Source organism: Typopeltis vanoorti, chromosome 13 (assembly GCF_054136105.1).
Source record: "Typopeltis vanoorti isolate ZY-2024b chromosome 13, IOZ_Tvanoo_1.0, whole genome shotgun sequence".
Taxonomy (NCBI): domain Eukaryota; kingdom Metazoa; phylum Arthropoda; class Arachnida; order Uropygi; family Thelyphonidae; genus Typopeltis; species Typopeltis vanoorti.
In genome coordinates this window covers 39559832-39578273 of record NC_143561.1, presented here as the reverse complement: position 1 = coordinate 39578273, position 18442 = coordinate 39559832, and the positions used below count along the sequence as shown (strand labels likewise).

The 18442-nt window shown below is 32.8% G+C and overlaps 1 protein-coding gene across 3 annotated transcripts in view; it reads right to left on the bottom strand.

Annotated features, from left to right (window-relative positions):
* Positions 1 to 18442, bottom strand: part of LOC150100070 (NAD kinase-like) — a 145149-nt gene that overhangs the window by 53589 nt on the left and 73118 nt on the right. For 2 of the 3 annotated variants that reach the window (XM_090402295.1, XM_090402292.1), the window contains exons 2-6: positions 10826 to 10909; positions 7694 to 7823; positions 3261 to 3369; positions 1258 to 1343; positions 1060 to 1162 (exon numbers count right to left, since the gene is read on the bottom strand). In XM_090402295.1, coding sequence (XP_090258421.1) covers positions 1060 to 1162; positions 1258 to 1343; positions 3261 to 3369; positions 7694 to 7823; positions 10826 to 10848 — 451 coding nt within the window. In that variant the 5' untranslated portion in view covers positions 10849 to 10909. Of the gene's footprint in view, positions 1 to 1059; positions 1163 to 1257; positions 1344 to 3260; positions 3370 to 7693; positions 7824 to 10825; positions 10910 to 12394; positions 12584 to 18442 lie in introns of those variants that run through there. The other variant, XM_090402294.1, reaches the window with a different exon arrangement.

The following is an 18442-nucleotide window of genomic DNA, read 5'->3' as shown; positions in this document are numbered from 1 at the left end:
CCCTAGAACCCTCTCCCGGAGTCACGTTATTTTATTTTTTTAATTCAGTCTCATTACTTAATTGTCGCACTGTATATTTATAAATCAATTATATGAACTGCAGATATAACAAGAGAGAACGAGAACCATTTTTACTTTGCTCTACAAGCAAGGTCTCAATATTAAATTATTTACTTACGTATTTAAAAAAAAAAAAAAAACTGTTCTAGAAAATACTATACAGTAACCTAAATTGCTCAGTTAAACTCTCAAGAATAATTTTTGGTTATTGTATATCATATTCCTATCTTATGAAATTACTATATAAGAATATCAGCGGGCATAACATCTAAAAGATCTCAGTGCCCATGCCACAAGTTTATTGCTATAAAAAAATGTCCTCATATCCTCTCTTGTTGCTAAGACAAAATAAAACCTGTAATTATTATTATTATTAACTGACATCCCCAAGGACTCATCGTAGGAGGGCACACTACTCTACTTGGTTAAATACATCTCATCCTCTCCACTAGTACTTAATTCTCCAACTACGACATTACTACCATCAACGCCATCTATCGCTCATTAATAATAATGATTTTTTATAAATACAATATTTATTCTCTTTCAAAGAAATTACATGTACACAAAATTATAATAGTAAATAATATTGTCGATATTCTTATAAGGGCATGATGGCCTAAGCCGCGAATTTCTTACGCGTACTAATAAACAAAACAATTTATTTAAATAGCACTAGTAGTCTTGCCCTAATTACATAGAACTTCATGTCCTATGGCACCATGCATTAAAAAAAAAAATAGTATTTTCGCAATTCAAATTCATGTGCGCATGCGTCGATTGTTGTGCACGTTGACGTGCATTCGTTTGTGTATTTGGCTGGTCAGACAGATTAATGCTAGGATTTCTATTCATATGTATAGGGTCGACATAAGATCTTGGACTTATTCCATAGAACTCGATGTCCCTTTGCACGAGGCATTATACAATAGTAAAAATTTAAATTAAATATGCTAAAAAGAAACACACAGAACGAACGACATTATCATTGCAACTTACCTTCCAAAACGTTCGTCAGTTGCTCTTCAAAGTTATCAAATTCAAAAGGCGTTAAAAACCCCAACGAACCCAAATGAAAGGCCATAACGGGAGGAACACTTTGCTGAAAATAAATGTATAATGATTGCATAAGTGAGTTTATTTATTTCACTAAAAATAATAAAAATCGAAATACGAAACGAACTCAGAGATACTCACCTGGAATAGCGAAGACGCGTATAACAGCGTTCCATCTCCCCCGAGGCAGACGATGAAATCTATTTTGTCAGTAAGATCATCTTTACCTGAAAGAGAAAGTTAATACAAGCTAACGATTATATTATTATTAACGTTTTAAATGTAACTGAATCGATAACCGAGATATTTTTTCACTACAACAACAATAATAATAATAATAGTAGTAGTAGAATTAAAGAAATGTAGTAAAAATCAATTAAATATCTAATACAGCAAATCCTCGATTAATGCGTAATTTTTTTTTTCTATACCCAAATTCGATTAGTGCGCCTATATACATCTTAAAAATGTTACGGATTTAAAAACTTTTCTATGTATACATTTTTATGGCTAACTATTTTAAAAAATCACTCACCGGAATGAAATAATTTAGTTACCGATTTAAAACATTTTACAAAGTTATTTTTAATGGCATACTACACTATTTCCATATACACTGTGTTTTAAATTTAACGCCAAAATTTATGTCGTCTGCTAATTGCATAATATTTTACTGATCATATCTCGTGCCTCCTTTGTAATTGGTTTCCTAACTTTTTTTTTTCAAGTATTTTCCCAACCTTTCATCATGAGTAAAAGAATTAGTGAGCAAAAAAGTGGAAGTGTGAAAATGATTCGAAAAGTAATCTCATGTGAAGAAAAACTTGAAATAATAAAGCAAAATGAGCAAGGCGAGTCCAGCACAAAGATAGGAAAAGAACACAAAAATGGGTGAATCAACTATAAGAGCAATTTTAAGCAAAGCTGTTGAATACAAAGAAAAAGGTAAGGCTGCTTCAAGTTCACCATGCATGCACTCGAAATCCAAGTATTATAATGATTGAATTAGAGAAACCTCTTTCTACGCGGATCCAAAATTGTAATCAAAAAACGGATCCCGCTAAGCACTGACCTTGTTAAATCAAAAGCATTAAGTCTCTTTGCAACCTTGAAAGAAAGGGCTATCAATGATGGAAAACAAGAAGAATTCCACGTTAGTGCTGGGTGATTTGAGCGTTTCAAAAAGAGAAATAGCCTACATAATGTTCTAATCACAGGAGAAGTTGCAAGTGCAGATAAGGAGATATCCAGATATTTTGAAGAAAATTGTGTAAGAAGGAAGGGAGACTATTGTGATCAACAAATATTTAATGTCGATGAAAACCGGCCTTTTTTTTTTTGGAAGCAAATTGACTTCCAAGACTTCTTAGCCAAATCAGAGAAATCTCAGCCTGGTTATAAAGTTGCAAAGTCGAATGAAATTACTGCTGGCAACATGCGAGTCGTTTAGAAGTACATTCTTCCACATTGTGCAAATGATCTTAAAGGCTTTTCAAATGAATCTAAGTTAATTGAATCTCATTCTGAGAAGTTGAGTGATTCCAACCTGCTAAATTTAGATGCACAGCGGGAAGATCCTGAAGAATATGAAGAAAATGTAATCACTGACAAGTCCAAAGAGATTTCACAAAAACAATAAAAAATATTTTTCGTACAAGCGAAGTTTTTAAGCAGCAATGCTTAGAGGCTAACCCGGATGAAGAGAGAGGCTGTAAAATTTGCAGAAGAGGTCCCATCAGTTGTATGAAAAAATGAAACAGAATGCCCGCCAAAGTGCGTTAGCTCAATTCTTTGTTAAGAAGCAGAATAATAAATTTATATTCTGAATATGTTTTTATTGTCTTTCAGCTGTGGTAGGATAGCCAATATGCAGTTCAAAAGTTTGGCGACTTTGCAGCATTTAATTATTATTATTACATGACTTCTGAAATTCAATAAACATGCAGTATTTATAATATCTGAAAAATATTTCAATACGTTTTGAAACTGTCCATTAATTAATGATTTTTTTCACAAATTATAAATTTCAACACAGCCGAAAATATTTTTGGGGAAAAAAAAGTACGTTAGTTAGACCTGCGCAGTGAAATCAAGATATCGACTTCCCTAAAAGTTAAAAAAAAATAAAATAAAATAATACCAACCTTCTTTAAAAGTGCACAGTTTTTCTTTAAATGGAATGAAAGTCTTGTTGGCTAAAAGATAAACGTCGTCTAATACAGATGCCTCGACAAATACAACCATGTGCTTCTCCTGAAAGAAAGTAAATGTACAGCAGATTATTGCACATGCTAGGCCGATGACCAGACAAAAATGGAGGGCAATGTTTTGTCCTTGGACCTTATTAAATCAACGTATAACTGATGTCTCCAAAACAAGTTAATTCTTAACAAACTGATCTTTAAAGTTCTTTGATATCGCTCGGAGAAATATTTTTTTAATTAAAAAGTATACTTAGAGTTGCAATTCAAATATTTTTGCCTGTACAGTATTTATGTAAAATATTTTCAAAATACGAGAGAGCCAGTGATACGTAAAAAGCGAACATGGCTGACTTGAACTGACTAAGGTTAAATAATTATAAATGAAAAGTTAAAACATAATGAAAAGCAAAACATAAAAAATACAACTGTCAAAAAAATATATTTCTTCGATTTGCTACACGTTACATTGAATTGTACTTTGTTCATATTTACTTATTCGTTAAAAAAACTAAATTTTAAATTAAGTTTGATACTTCAGCGATAGGATTCTTTACCTATCTTTCATAATGACATCGTTTGCCGCTTACGCGAGGACAAAAACTTATCAAATATCTTAAAAACACTTTAATTTTTGAAAACAAATATATTTTTTTAATAATATTTAGAATTTAAGCGAGAAAAAAAAAATCCGAAGCCAAATATTTTCGAACAAAAGATGGCTTTGAGCAGGATGTGGATTCCAAAAAATCTAAAGTTGAAATTTAAATCAAACACACAAACAAATATAATTATGTATATATGTTTGTTGTTGTGTGGGTACCCCCCCCCCAATTTTCCTCAACTGTCCCTTAGGACCTTAGTACTGTAGATATGTCATACCTGAAGATAATTTCAAACACCGGTTTCACTTTATGCACTTTTATGGAGTCCAAGGACACATCGCAGTAGGGTATTCTACACCACGCACACACGCACACTTTCAAAAAAAAATTTCATTTAATAATTGTCTGAAAAGCGTATTGCTACAACGAAACTACACTTCTTCTATGTTAGAACTTCTAACATAGAAGATAACTTATGTTTTATGTTCTAACTTAGAACATAAAACATAAGTTACTTTTTTTTTTTTCACATTAGCAACGTGTGCTGCAATCGGTCTGGAGAAAATGTATTTTATCGGTGACAGAAAGTATAGCTGACACCGAAGCAATACATTTTGAGAGAGAGATAAGCATTTTACAGCCATTCTTTACATACTCTCTTAAGGCGAGATAAGGACGTAGAAATAATGAGGTTTCAGATCAAAGTAAACAGACACATATGTACCAGTCACATTATAAAGAATACATTTAGGATTTTAGCATATTCATGAAAACAAAACAACTTGACTAGCTATTTTTCAAATAAAAATACATTCTCCGAGACATGCAAGTCTGATCAAAGCTTATCGAGACTGATTTTCTTCCTCTTTTAAACTATAATGATAATATGACGTCACTGGACAAGTCATTACATGTGCTAACAGCTTCAGTAGTTCGTAGTCAACAGGGAAAACCTATGCGTTTATTAAGGCAAACGTCATTTCGTGATGTGTATGCATAATAAACACAGAAGAGATGGAAAGAGCAGTGACAACATTTGAAAAACAGATAGCGACAGCAATATCCTCTGTAACAATCACAACTACAAGGACATCCCCCTAACAAAGTCCCAGAAGAAATCACACAACTCATCAAAGAAAATAACTGACTAAGAAGACGATACCAAAGAACCATGGACCCCACAGATAAACAAGCAATGAACAAAGCAACAAACCAAGTCAGATACGCGCTTAAAGACCATCGTAACCAACAATAGAACAACTAAACACAGAAGAGCAACACGTATGGAAAATCACGAAGACACTTCGCTCCAAGCACAGCACATATCTCCCAATCAAACGGGAAAACAAAATGGCATACACAGAAGAAGAAAAAGCAGAAACTTTTGCAGACAGGAAAGACAATGCAGCCCCAACTATGACAACGCAGACTTAAACTTCATCCAGAAAATCCATAAGCAAGTACGCAAGATAACTCGGAACACCAATCCTGTCCAGAATCCACGTCACCAAAAGAAATATATCAGGTCATCAAAAAACTGAAAACCAAGAAAGCCCCAGGCCCTGATGAAATCCCGAACAGAGCACTTAAAACACTACCCAGAACGCTGGAAACTAGCAGACGCTTTTCTATTCCCTAAACCAGGAAAGGACAAACAATTTCCACAAAACTACATCCCCATCAGATTACTATCTTGCATAGGCAAAATAGCAGAACAGGTAATCCTTGTAAGAATCCAAGAAGCAACAGAAAACAACAACATAATACCCGATGAACAATTCGGCTTCAGAAAAGGACACCCAACAACCCATCAAATCTACAGAGTCATAGAACATATCACTCAAGGATACGAATGGCGCCAACACTCAGCAGCAATCTTCTTAGACATAGCCCAGGCTTTTGACAAGATCTGGCACTACGGGCTACTGTACAAACTACACAAGGCCGGAATCCCAACACCGCTCGTCCAACTCATCAAATCTTTCTTAAGTAACAGAAAGTTCAGAATTAAAATAGAAGGAATCAGATCCACTGAAAGAAAAATAACGGCCGGTGTCTCCCAAGGCTCCCTACTATCTCCTCTGCTCTTCTCCATATACATGGCAGATCTCCCCAACCAATCACCACCCATCACTGCACTCTATGCCGATGACACAGTCATCATAGCTAGATCCCTCAGACCAAAACTCGCAACCAAGAAACTTCAAATTGCAACCAACATCCTAGAAAACTGGTTCAGCAAATGGCGAATAGCAATTAATCCAGCAAAAAGTACTGCAGTATTATTCAGCAGAAGGAAAACAGAACCCGAAGACAACATTCAAATGTTTGGAAAAGATAATCTCCTAGCAAGAGACAGCAAAATACCTAGGAGTACACCTGGACAGGAAACTAAACTTAAAGACACACACCGACTACGTCACCACCAAGGTCAACCAGACCATAACACAGCTGTACCCACTCCTAAATAGAAAGAGCCTCCTAAACCAAAACAACAAAATCCTCATATACAAAACAGTAATAAGGCCCCAACTAATCTATGCCTCACCAGCCTGGGGACACACGACAGAAAGAAACATCAAAATATTGCAAACAACTCAAAACAAGTGCCTCAGGATGGCACTAAACGCACTCTGGTTTGTCAGAAACGCTCAACTTCATCGTGATACAAACTACCAAGCATCAAGACACTCATGAAAAACGTCGCAGAAAAATTCTTCGCAATAACAGAAAACCACCAGAACCAATTACTAAGACAGGCATCAAACTACAGCCCAATGGACCACTTCAAACACAGAAGACCAAAAGCCATCTTAAAGTAAAAAGCTCACAAAGAGTGGGTGTAATACCCACACAACAACCACAAACTCAAGTAAAATAGAGATAAAGGGATAAAGAGTCAAGGGCTCATTCCATCTGCCACAGAAGTTAACAGCTAACAGTGATGTGGCTGAGAAACAGCAACATGTAAGCTCTCAATGCTGTGTAAAAATCGTATAAAAATAAGCGTATATTTGCAGAGTGATTATAAAATAAGTGTCTAAGTTCAACCAGATATATCTCGGAAACTGTGGGACATAAGATAGTGAAACTTCACAGAGGTGTTTAAGAACCCATAGCTTGGGTATTTCAAATGACAGCTGTTGTCAACATGAAACAGGCCAAGGTAGTCTGATCTTTGCGCGACAAGTCGCCTATATATTCTTTAACCCAGCGTTGCGATATTCCATACGATTTCTGGACTTTCCAGCGTGTTCGTAGCTCAGTCAGTTTCTAAGAAACCATTTATTTCTAAAGACGTAGCTTCAAATCCCGTCTTAAAACTGATTTTCAGTTAGCTGGTGTCATACGAAGATAGCAGAGTTTTTCTTCCCCAAAACTTGGGTTTTTCATGCTGTAAAACAGACAAACCCACAACAAGAACACACATAATTAACAGAGATAATACAGTCAGTTAGAATGATGGCTCACGATGACTTGTGTTAATTCGATTTCAATTGTCATACGATACAATAGAAGACACCAAACAAAATGAATCCTATTAATAAATAAATTATATTAGCATTCATCTAGAATATTGGCTTCGATAGGTCTGCAGTTAAACTTTATTACTTCCTGGATATAACAACACCACGTGATATTTTTATTATCATTATCATATTTTAATATCTGATCATTTAATCCTTAAAAATATCTTCATTAACAACAGCATGATGTTTATTTATTTTATTTATTATTTATTCTTTTTTTTTTTTTTTTTTTTTTACTTACACATATTAACCATTTCACAAGGTCAACGAAAGGCTGTATAACAGAGCAGTCCAGTACTTTCTTAATTACTAATACAGTCAACGGAGGTTTGTTCCAAGTCAATCTTTGGCTAGCTGGGTCTTGAATTGTCCTACAATTATAATTTTACCATTTGAAAACAATTGAAAATAGTTCAATATTAAAAAGAAAATAATGTCATTTAACAAATTCTTTTTTATTATTATTTTATATTAAAATTAATTATACCAACAAAAAAGTTCTGTGGTTTGATAATATCAAACGATGTTATTTATCAGCTAATGTCAATATAGTTTAAATACTACGTTAATCAGTAATATAAAGACTACCCTGAAATACTAATTTTATATCCTAATTTAAAGAAATTGGCCATAGTTTTCGTTATTCGGTCAGCCCGAAGGCTGAAAGTTATCCATGGCACAATTAAATGATAAATTTTACGGCCTTGGGAGTGGGGGGGGGGGGGGTAAATGCATTAAAAAGTTTTGTGCAAAAATTATTTTTTTCATAGATATTTTTGTGTTTTTTTTTTTCATTAACCGACACGTCTCTAAGCAGACGATTGTAGCAAATTGAGAACCTGTTTTCATGACTAAAAGTTGGCGCTCGGCCAATTATTCAATATATACTAATAATGTTTCAGAAGGGAAAAAAAATCCATAAAATTAAGCAAAGCAGAACAAATCTATCAACTTGTCTTTATTTAGTTCCAGGGAAGTCAGTACAAGTTGCTATTGTATGAATACGTTCGTACTTTAAGAAATCAATTATGTCACGCATTAAAAAAATTCAGAGTTTTTAATTTATTTAACCCTCGTTCCTGTTGTCTGCGTTTGAAATAAACTATTTCCTGCTGGTGACGTCAAAAAAAAAAAAAAAAAAAAAAAAAAAAAAAAAAAAAACATTCTATTGATGATGTTCGGAAGAAATTTGCGATATGAACGTCGTTTGTTTGAAAGGATAGGGGAAGGAGGAATGTAGAAGACATTTTTGTCTTTTCAAGGCTGGAAGAAAAAAAAAAAAAACGGATGAAGAATTTTTATCAGCGTTCCAGTGACTTGTTCCAGCTGCTCAGTTACCGATGACCTTGAATACACCTTTAACTTGTTTCTCAAACTGAAGAATTTACGCAATTATAATTTTAAATCTCGAACTTCGAAACTAAGAATTTAACAACTTTTAAATGTTTTCATGAGTTAGGTTAATATGAACATTAACTAAAGAGGCAACTCAAAATAATTAGCGAATACTGTCCTATAAAATATATTGTACAGAAATAAATTTTAAAATTCAATTTACTTCTATACAACAGGCAGTTAAAAAAAATAGCATTATTCCTAAAACAAAAATAAAAAAAAGGAAATAATTAAAATCGATTATTTTATCGATATTTAAGCAGGCTATTCCAGGAACTTTGTATCATTTTATTGGTTCGTTTATGCAGTTTCTCTGCAGTTGATAGCTTTTATTATTATTATTATTATTATCAACGGACACCAGGTGGCAATCGCAATAGCGTCTTTTCTGATGGGAACACACTAGAAAGGAACACCGTGCTGCATTCTACATGAAATTGGATATCAGTAACACTAAAAGAAAGGATCAGTATCAGCCTTTTGCGTGCTGTCTTAAATCGCTTTCCCAAATAAAAATAAAAAAAAGCGTTATAATTATTATTTTTTAATTAGAAAAATATATAGTTAGTATTTTTATTTTTGTACAGAATTAAGTCAAGTAATAATACTGAATAATGATTTTTGTAAATTTTTACTAAACTTCTAGATCTATTTTAATATTAATTATTCTAGGTCGAGCTGATGTGAATACGCATGCGCAAGGAAACAGACAACAGCAATGGTAATGATTTCATTCTCCCCAAACAATCAGTAGATGCATATTTTTAGTCCTAAACTTTTGGGAAATCGATAGGCATCCCATCTTTGCCACAATTCAGTGCATTTCTGTGATGGAAGACGATGTTCCTAATCCCAACTAGTATTTATCTCTATGTATCGAAATGCGTTCTACAGTCGAATTTTGCTGAGTTGCAGGATTAAGACCTGCGTTTCTTTAATGAGGGGAGAGGGAAATAAAGAAAAATTGAAAGCTATCTGCTGGGGCCAAAGATCAGCTAATTCCCCCCAAAAATAGAATTTTTATAATTTAAGAGAAATAATTCGATACAATTTATTCTTTTTTGCGATTGGGAAGCTGTTTGTTCGCGTATGTGGAATTATTTCCTTAAAAATGAAAGTTTTTGTTTTGCATTTATTTTATCTTTAAATACTCGATACATTTCTGAAGCCCTAACAAACAGACTAACAAATAAAGTTTTCGTTTTTATTTCCTCATATGAAAACATAAGAAACAAAGGGGGGGGGGGGGCAAACAAACAAAAACTTGGGGGGGGGGAATAAAACTGTCACATCTGTGGTGTGTGATTCATACATTGGCTTAATCACGTGACATTACTAATAACTTTCCTATTAATAACATTTCTTTATTTTCACTTTTCAAAGGAATTCCCAACAATGCATTGACCTGAAAATGCCTGCATGTAATGCAATTGAAAATTGAAATAAAAGTGGATTCCCAGAATGATTCATAGATTCCGGGAATGTGCACGTCTGATTATATATTACTGTATGTAGATTGCAATCGTCTTTTGACAAATGCCAATTTACTTACGATATTTGTTAATAAATTAATAAAATATAGTCATTATCAATTATATTACAGTATATGTATTATTGTTGTTGCTGAGTTGATTTCATATTTTTAGGAGTTAGAAGGAAAAAAAAGTAGAAAAATGCCTATCCCAAGCAGTTACAGTTCTGTTAGTGTTCTCTGTTCCATTGTTGTCGAGTTTATTCCAAAATTGAAATATATAAATCGTGGAGCGCGTGCTAAGATATAAATGAAATTTTTTGTCTGCTTAAAATGACATTTTGTGTAATGAATTTATAATTTCCTCTCTCATTGTAAACTTCGAAGCATTAAATTTTCAATCAATAATTTAAACTTCCTAAGCATATCTATTGCAAAGTAAATAATCAAGACATTATAAAAAATGTACTTAGATTTAAAAAAAAAAAAAAAAAAAAGACTACTTACATAACCATTGCAGAGTTCTTCATAATGCGCCCACAAGGCCCAAACTGGCAGATCGGACTCGGTGCATTCAGAGACCTGGTCCGCCTGAGAAGAAAGAAAAACGAAATTAATTATGTATATCACTTATCCTCTACATAGATAACTGTCAAGAAATCATCTCTGTATCCAAAGAGATCAATGAGTAACTTACTTTGACAAAACCTCAGAGCGTATCTCACAAACAAAACATGGATTATAACAATACACCCACAACAGCTACCACAAAAGCATACATTCTCCACTGGATATATGTTCGCAAAAAATGTCAAACGAAAAATTATGGTAACTTAAAATTATGTTAAATTATTAACTTAATCGAATCTATCTATAAAAATATCACTTATCGGCTATCAACAATTTATTTGCAAGCCTTCTTTCCGCCGTTTAGGGACAAAATACAATAAAAATAAATTGGATACTTGATTTTTATATACTCAATTCCATATAGCATCTCAGTCATCTGATCTCGGAGAAAATCAAGCCAAAAATAATAATAATAATAATAATAATAATAATAATAATAATAATAATAATAATAATAATAATAATAATAATGATGATGATGATGAGGGGCACTTAGGCTTATGGAGGTCCTCCGAAACCCATGGGAGTCTACGGCAAGGGAATTAAGGTTAGGTTAGGTTAGGTTGCTCTTCATGGTGCTCTTCATTTACGTTCTAAGGTGTTCCATTAATAAATTATGAGTTCTTAAAAATTAAAAAAAAAAAAAAAGACATCGATCTGTCAGATTATTTCTTACAATACTTACTACTGATTCAGATGCACCGCCAGCATTTCAACTAGCAGACGATCGAATTTATTCATACAATGAAAAACGAGGACGCAATTGCAATACGAACGTGTACATAAGGAACTTTTGCACTTCTCAGGAGAAAGTGATGTCAATAAAAATGAGTTATATTACCACAAAGACTAAATTCTCAGAAAGGAAATAAAAAATAGTCCAGGATAAACAGAAGCGCCAGTTTTTTTCCCTTTTGCATTGCCAAAGATAAGTGAAATATAAATAAACGCTAAAACATCCTTTTGAATATAATGTTTGTAGAATAAAACCATAAAGAAATTAAGGAGGGACACGTTTTGTTGGATGATGCTTTTATTGTTGCGAAATGTTATATTTGTAGCATAAAATACATTAACAAAAACGTTTGATTAATAGCATTTCCACAGATATACGTGTGTGTCAATATGGCGGCTACAATTAATTTGTTTGATACACAAATACCCGCTTGTTTCCTCCAGCTTCCTCTTACAGACATCGTCAATAACTCAAACTGAGACAGCTGGCGACACACTCATCCCCAGCTATTCAACTTGTTGGCACACTCTAACGAACATATACAGAAGAAACTGCAATTCAGGCTGCAGTTAACCTATTAATGCAGTTAAAATGTATTTGTCAGTAGTGAAATAAATTAAGGACAAAACACGTACATAACATAAGGTAAATTCTTTCCGTTTTTACAGGTACATAAACAGAAGGAAGAGGAAGTAATTTTTACAACTCACCTGAGCTTCCTAAAGCGTGGATCTATTTTTTGTAGAGCAGCGATTTCTTCTGTTCCATTTTCCCAGGTGTCATTCAGGGAGACCTCCATCTTCATACCACCGAACAAATCGAACCCCACAAACACACACTTGCTTTATCTCGTAGCCCGCAAACGGAAAGACCAAGCTAGTTACCGCGCGCCTCAACACACACACACAGCACTGTTAATATCGTTGTCCTTCACGAACAATGAAAGATATTACGAAAGAAAAATGCGCAAATCAACACCCTTGACATTAGATAACACTTAAATCCACGTTCGCTGTATTATCATTTGACTGTATTATTTACCGCGGGAAGTTTTAACTTGTCACGAAAAAAACCACAGCATTGAACCCTTACATGATTTTTGTACTATTCGCATTACGGAATTTCCCGTTGGACGACAGAAAATAAATAAAAAAAAAAAAAATCTAGCAGGAAACGTGACTGTAATGAGGAGAGTCAAGGAAGGAATTGCCACACACGATACATGGGGATTAGAGGATAAAACGCAGGAACCTTGATATACATATATTGTTAATAAAGAGGGAAAATTATAAAAAAGAACCAAAAAAAAATTAGCTTTTTTATATTAATCCGTCTCAATAGGTGGCGTACTAGAAATGTTTACACAGTTAATAATAGGTTGCTAGGAAGTGCATTTTCTACCGATTTAGACAAAAAAAAAAGTATCCTAATATATTACGAAAGCACGTGATGTTTTATAGAAATGAGTATATTTTATACATATACACATATTCTAAAAAACGATGTTTTTATTTATACATCGCATTCATATGTAACAACTAAAACATCAAAAGCACAAAACTTCTTTCTATAACGTAGTATTGCAGAGTATTGTGACAGTGAATATATTTCGAACACGGTACGATAAACTGTGTGTATAATAGCGGGACCTTCCACGATGAGTCACTTGACTCCATGAAGGTCTGATGATGATGATAATGATGCTAAACGTGGATTACACATACACTCAATCACAGCGCCCTCTTCATAGTAAATTTATTTAAAAATCAAAACATTTCTAGTGTAATAATAATAATCGATGCCTTATAAACCCGTGTAGCGAATAAAAATATATCTATTTAAATGAATACTATTTTAAATAAACGATTAACCTTGAATCCGTTTGAATCTCTAAACTACAGTATTTAAAGGTTTTCGAAATATTACTGAACTCTGCTAATCAGCTAAGCATCCCAATAGCCTTTGAAATGCAATGTGTATATGCACTATCATTCGAAGTATTAATTAAACGTAGGCTGCAGATGAACCTTTTAAAAGGAAATACCAATAGCTGACAACTCGGCATATTCATTAGACGAAAAAAGGTTAGTTAAAAATTAATATGCACGCTGGTTCGATAATATGACGTGTGGTTACGATACCACACCCATACTATTTTTAACACGTTCTTTTTTTTTCCCTATTTCTGCATGAAAAGTTTCTAGTGATGTAACTAGACTCATAATTAGAAAATTACGGATCCTACACTTAAGTATGAAATGACCTCGTAAAAGTTCGGGGTTGTAATCAATATATATATTTTGCTTTTTACATTTTTTTTGTAATACTTAAAATACTTGCATCCGACAATTGCTTAATACAATAAATTCTTTGACTACTACACAAACACACGTAATAACCACAGTAATAAGTTTTCATAAGTAAATATTACATCCTAAGTATCTTAGGACATCGTCAGAACAGTTCATTCAAACAATACTAGGAATAACATACAGTTAGGGCACATGATTACAATGGAATCCCAATAAGCGTGTAATAGCATGTCATAGAATGAAATTAAAATATATCTGGAGGGAAAAAAAAAAAGATTACGTTAAAATAAGATAACATATAATTAAAAATTATTTTACACAATTTTGTATGACAATTTCCCATACTTTAAGAATAGCAAGAACGTCATTACGGTTTAGATTTGGTCTGTGAAGTAGAGCTTCAGCACTTTCTCTATATAAACGTTCATGTTTATATAAAGATCTATGTAGAAGTTTGATCTTTTCCCAATGGATCCTATGGTTTGGGTTTTCAACTCCGTGTTGTGCGAGGCCAGATTTCTGCGGTTTGATAAGACGGATATGGCCTTGATGTTCCGAAATGCGTTTATGAACAGATACACTTGTCTGTCCATAGTAAGACAATTTACAGGAGCATGGAACCTCGTACACGCCAGGTAGCATCAGAGGTAAGAGTTTGTCTTTAGAAGGTAACAAGTTATAGATCTGGTTGATTGGTTTATAGGTAGTAGTAAGTTTGTATTTCTTCATAAATTTTGAAATACGTTCGAGATGCCTTTGACATAAGGTATGGGAATCCTATGGGCTTGTTCATGTCTAGGTTGATGTGTGGGAAAGTGACTGATGATTTTTTGACTTGTTTTAAGATTGTATCCGTTTAGTATGGCTGTATTTTTGATTATTTCCAATTCTTGGTTTAGAGATTCTTCAGAGGAGCAGAATCTGTGTGCTGTGGTTACTAATGATTTAAGGATGCTAAATTTTTGAGATGAACGATGAGGGAAGAACTGTGAATGTAGCGACCTGAAAATGTCGGCTTGCGATAGACAGAAGTGGAGATGGAACCATCTTCTTTTCTTTCGATGTGTAAATCCAGAAAGGAGATAGCCGGTGTAGATTCTTTTTCTAGCGTAAATCTTATGCGATGATGAATACGGTTTATTTTATCTAGAAACAGGTGTAGTTTTTGTTCGGATGACCCTTCGCACAACACGGAGTTGAAAACCCAAACCATTGGGAAAAGACCAAACTTCTACATAGATCTTTCTATAAACATGAACGTTTATATATATAAAGAAAGTGCTGAAGCCCTACGTCACAGACCAAATCTAAACCGTAATGACGTTCTTGCTATTCCTAAAGTATGGGAAATTGTCATACAAAATTCATCATCATGCGTAGCAAGGATTTAGGCCTAGCATGGCCTGTTCCGGCCTTAGAAGTCATCGTTGAATCGTTTAAGAGGACATCCTGGTTTTCTTTTTCCTAATGGCTTGTACTTTAAGGCTTGTTTTGGTAATCTTTCTGTTTTCATTCTTTGAACGTGTTCCATCCATTTATGTTTATATTTTTTAATTTTTTCTATTACTGGTTCTTGGTTTAATTCTTTCATAATTTCTTAATTTCTTTTGTGATCAAATAGGGTATACTTTGCAGTTTTTCTCATAAACTTCATTTCTGCTGTTGTTAATCTTTGTTTGTCTTTTTGTTTTATTGTCCAGATTTCGCTTCCATACATTAAGACCGGTAGGGCTAATGTATTGTATACTTTTAGCCTGGTTTGTTTTTGAACTAGGTTTGGTTTAAATATAGAGTTAATTACTCCTGTTATTTTTAAATATTTTGTTTATATCTTTTTCAATTTATATCAGTTTTTATGTTTATATCTTTTTCCTTTTCATATGTGATCGTACATCCTGGGTAGTTAAATGAATTCACCTGTTCTAAGATCTTGTTATCTATTACTATTTTATTAATAGATAACCTGTCCTTTAAAGGCTTAAAAAAATAAAAAACCTTTAAAGGTTTCTGATTTTTCTATTGATATTATCATACCATAATCTTTGGATATCTCATTTAGATCTAAAATAGCTTTCTGTAGTTTATCTTCAGAATTTGTAATTATTATTTGGTCGTCGGCAAAGAGGAGAGTGTTTAAGTTTACTGTACGAGAAAATTTAATTCCTTGATGTAAATTTTTATTATATTTTATTATTATTTCATTTAAGTAGATATTAAAAAGAGTTGCTGAGAGGGGACATCCCTGTCGAACCCCTTGGTTTATCTCTCTCGTATATGATAGCTCGTGATTTAATCTTTATTTGTATTTGATTATTTTCATATATACTTGTGATAGCTTTTAGGATATTATTTGGTATTTGTCTTTCTTTTAATATGTTGAATAATATGTTTCTTTTAACTTTGTCAAATGCTTTTTCAAAGTCAATAAATGCAATAAGTGTTTCTAAATTGTATTCTCTTCTTTTCTCTATTATTAATTTTAGGCAAAAGGCCAGGTCTATACATGATCGTCCTTTTCTAAATCCATTCTGTACTTCTAGAATAAAGTTTTCGGAATATTTCATTAGTTTGCTATTTAAGATTCTGCTATATATTTTGTAACAGGAATTTAGTATACTGATACCTCTATAGTTTTTAGGGTCATCTCTATTACCTTTCTTAAAGATAGGAATCACAATTGCTTTTTTCCATTCTATTGGGGGGGGGGATACCAGTTGAATAAATTTTATTTAAAAATAATAAGAGTCTTTCTTTGAATCTTGTTCCTGCATATTTATATAGTTCTGAATCTAGTTTATCTTCTCCAGGTGATTTTCCATTTCTTATTTCTTTCAGGCTGATTTTTAATTCTTATTTAGTTATTTCCTTTTCATTTTCGTTAATTGTTTGCCAGTTATCTTTTTTAAAATATTTGTCTGTCCACAATTCTGTGTAGTAATTTAGAAATTCTTCTAATTTCAAATCAGCGTTTAATTTTATGTTTTCTTTGGTATCTGCATTTAAGTGTTTCAAAATTTTATATACATTGGGTCTTGTTTTATATAAATCATGTTCTAAATTAGAAACAAATTTGTTCCATGATTCTCTATGTCTTTTTCTGACTTCTCTTTTAGCTGTGGCTCTTATTCTTTTATATTCTATTTCATCTTCTAATCTTTTACTGCTTAACCATTTGTGATAGGCTTCTTTTTGATTACTTCTTTCATTGTATCATCCCAGATCTTCAGTTCCTTCCTTTTATTGAATTTTTTGGTCTTTCCTAAGCTTTCATTTGCTGCATTTAGTATCGTTTTTATATTAAGCCATTCTATTTCTATTTCTTCATTTTGTTTTATTTTAACTAGATATTGGTTAATTCTTTGTTCATATAGCCATTGTACATTTGTGCCATTCAATAGTCTAGTTTTATAAACAAATGTTTCAATTTTTCTTTCTATTCTCGTTACTTGTAGCCATTTAGGTTAATTTTATTTTAACAAGAAAGTGGTCACTGCTTATTTCATATCCTCTGTGAACTCTAACATCTAGTGAAAATTTTGATGTCTTTTCATTTAATATAAAGTAATCTAATATTGATTTCCATCCTCTTGCTGCCCAAGTATATTTATGTATATCTTTATGTTTATAGAAGGAATTCATTATTTTTAGGTTATTATAAACTACAAAGTCAATCAATTTTTTACCATTCTTGTTTAGAGTATGTTCTCCATGTATTCCTATATTATTATTAATTTTCGTGTTTCCAATTCTTGCATTTAAGTCTCCTGCTAAAATTACGTAATCATTTTTATTTATTTTATTATATATGTTTTATAGCTGATTATAAAAATCCATATTATCCTGTTCTCTTCCCTCTTCTGGGGCATATAAACCAATTATGTTAAATAGCCTCTATCTATTTTTTATTCTAGCGTCTATTATTCTTTCATTCCATAATTAATATTTTAACTGTTTTGAAAGGGAGTTATAAATCCAAATCACGACTCCTGCTTGTGCTCTTTGGTCTCTGTCGACTCCACTGTATATCACATTAAAATTTTCAGTTCTCATGGTTCCTTTTAATTTCTTTTTTGTTTCAGTGATTACTGCTATTTTAAAATTTCTTTCATTTAATAACTGGCCTAATTCTATTTCTTTCTATGCTATTCCTCTTACATTCCAGTTTGCTATGTGCATTATGTTTTGTCGTTTCCATTTATTTTACCTTTTCCATTCTAGGGTTATTTCCTATAGATCCAATCCGATTATCTTTTTCTGTCGGCTTACTAGTAGAATTATGTTCTCCATGTCAGGGGACTAGCCTGACGATGGAATAGTTCAGTGGTAGGGCTGCTACCTTAAGGCTTCTGAACTAGCCTTCTTCCGAATTTAAACCCATAGGAGGAATAGGGTATATTGAAGGGGGGAAAGAGTAGATCATAGAAGAATTATAGTAAGTGTAATAAT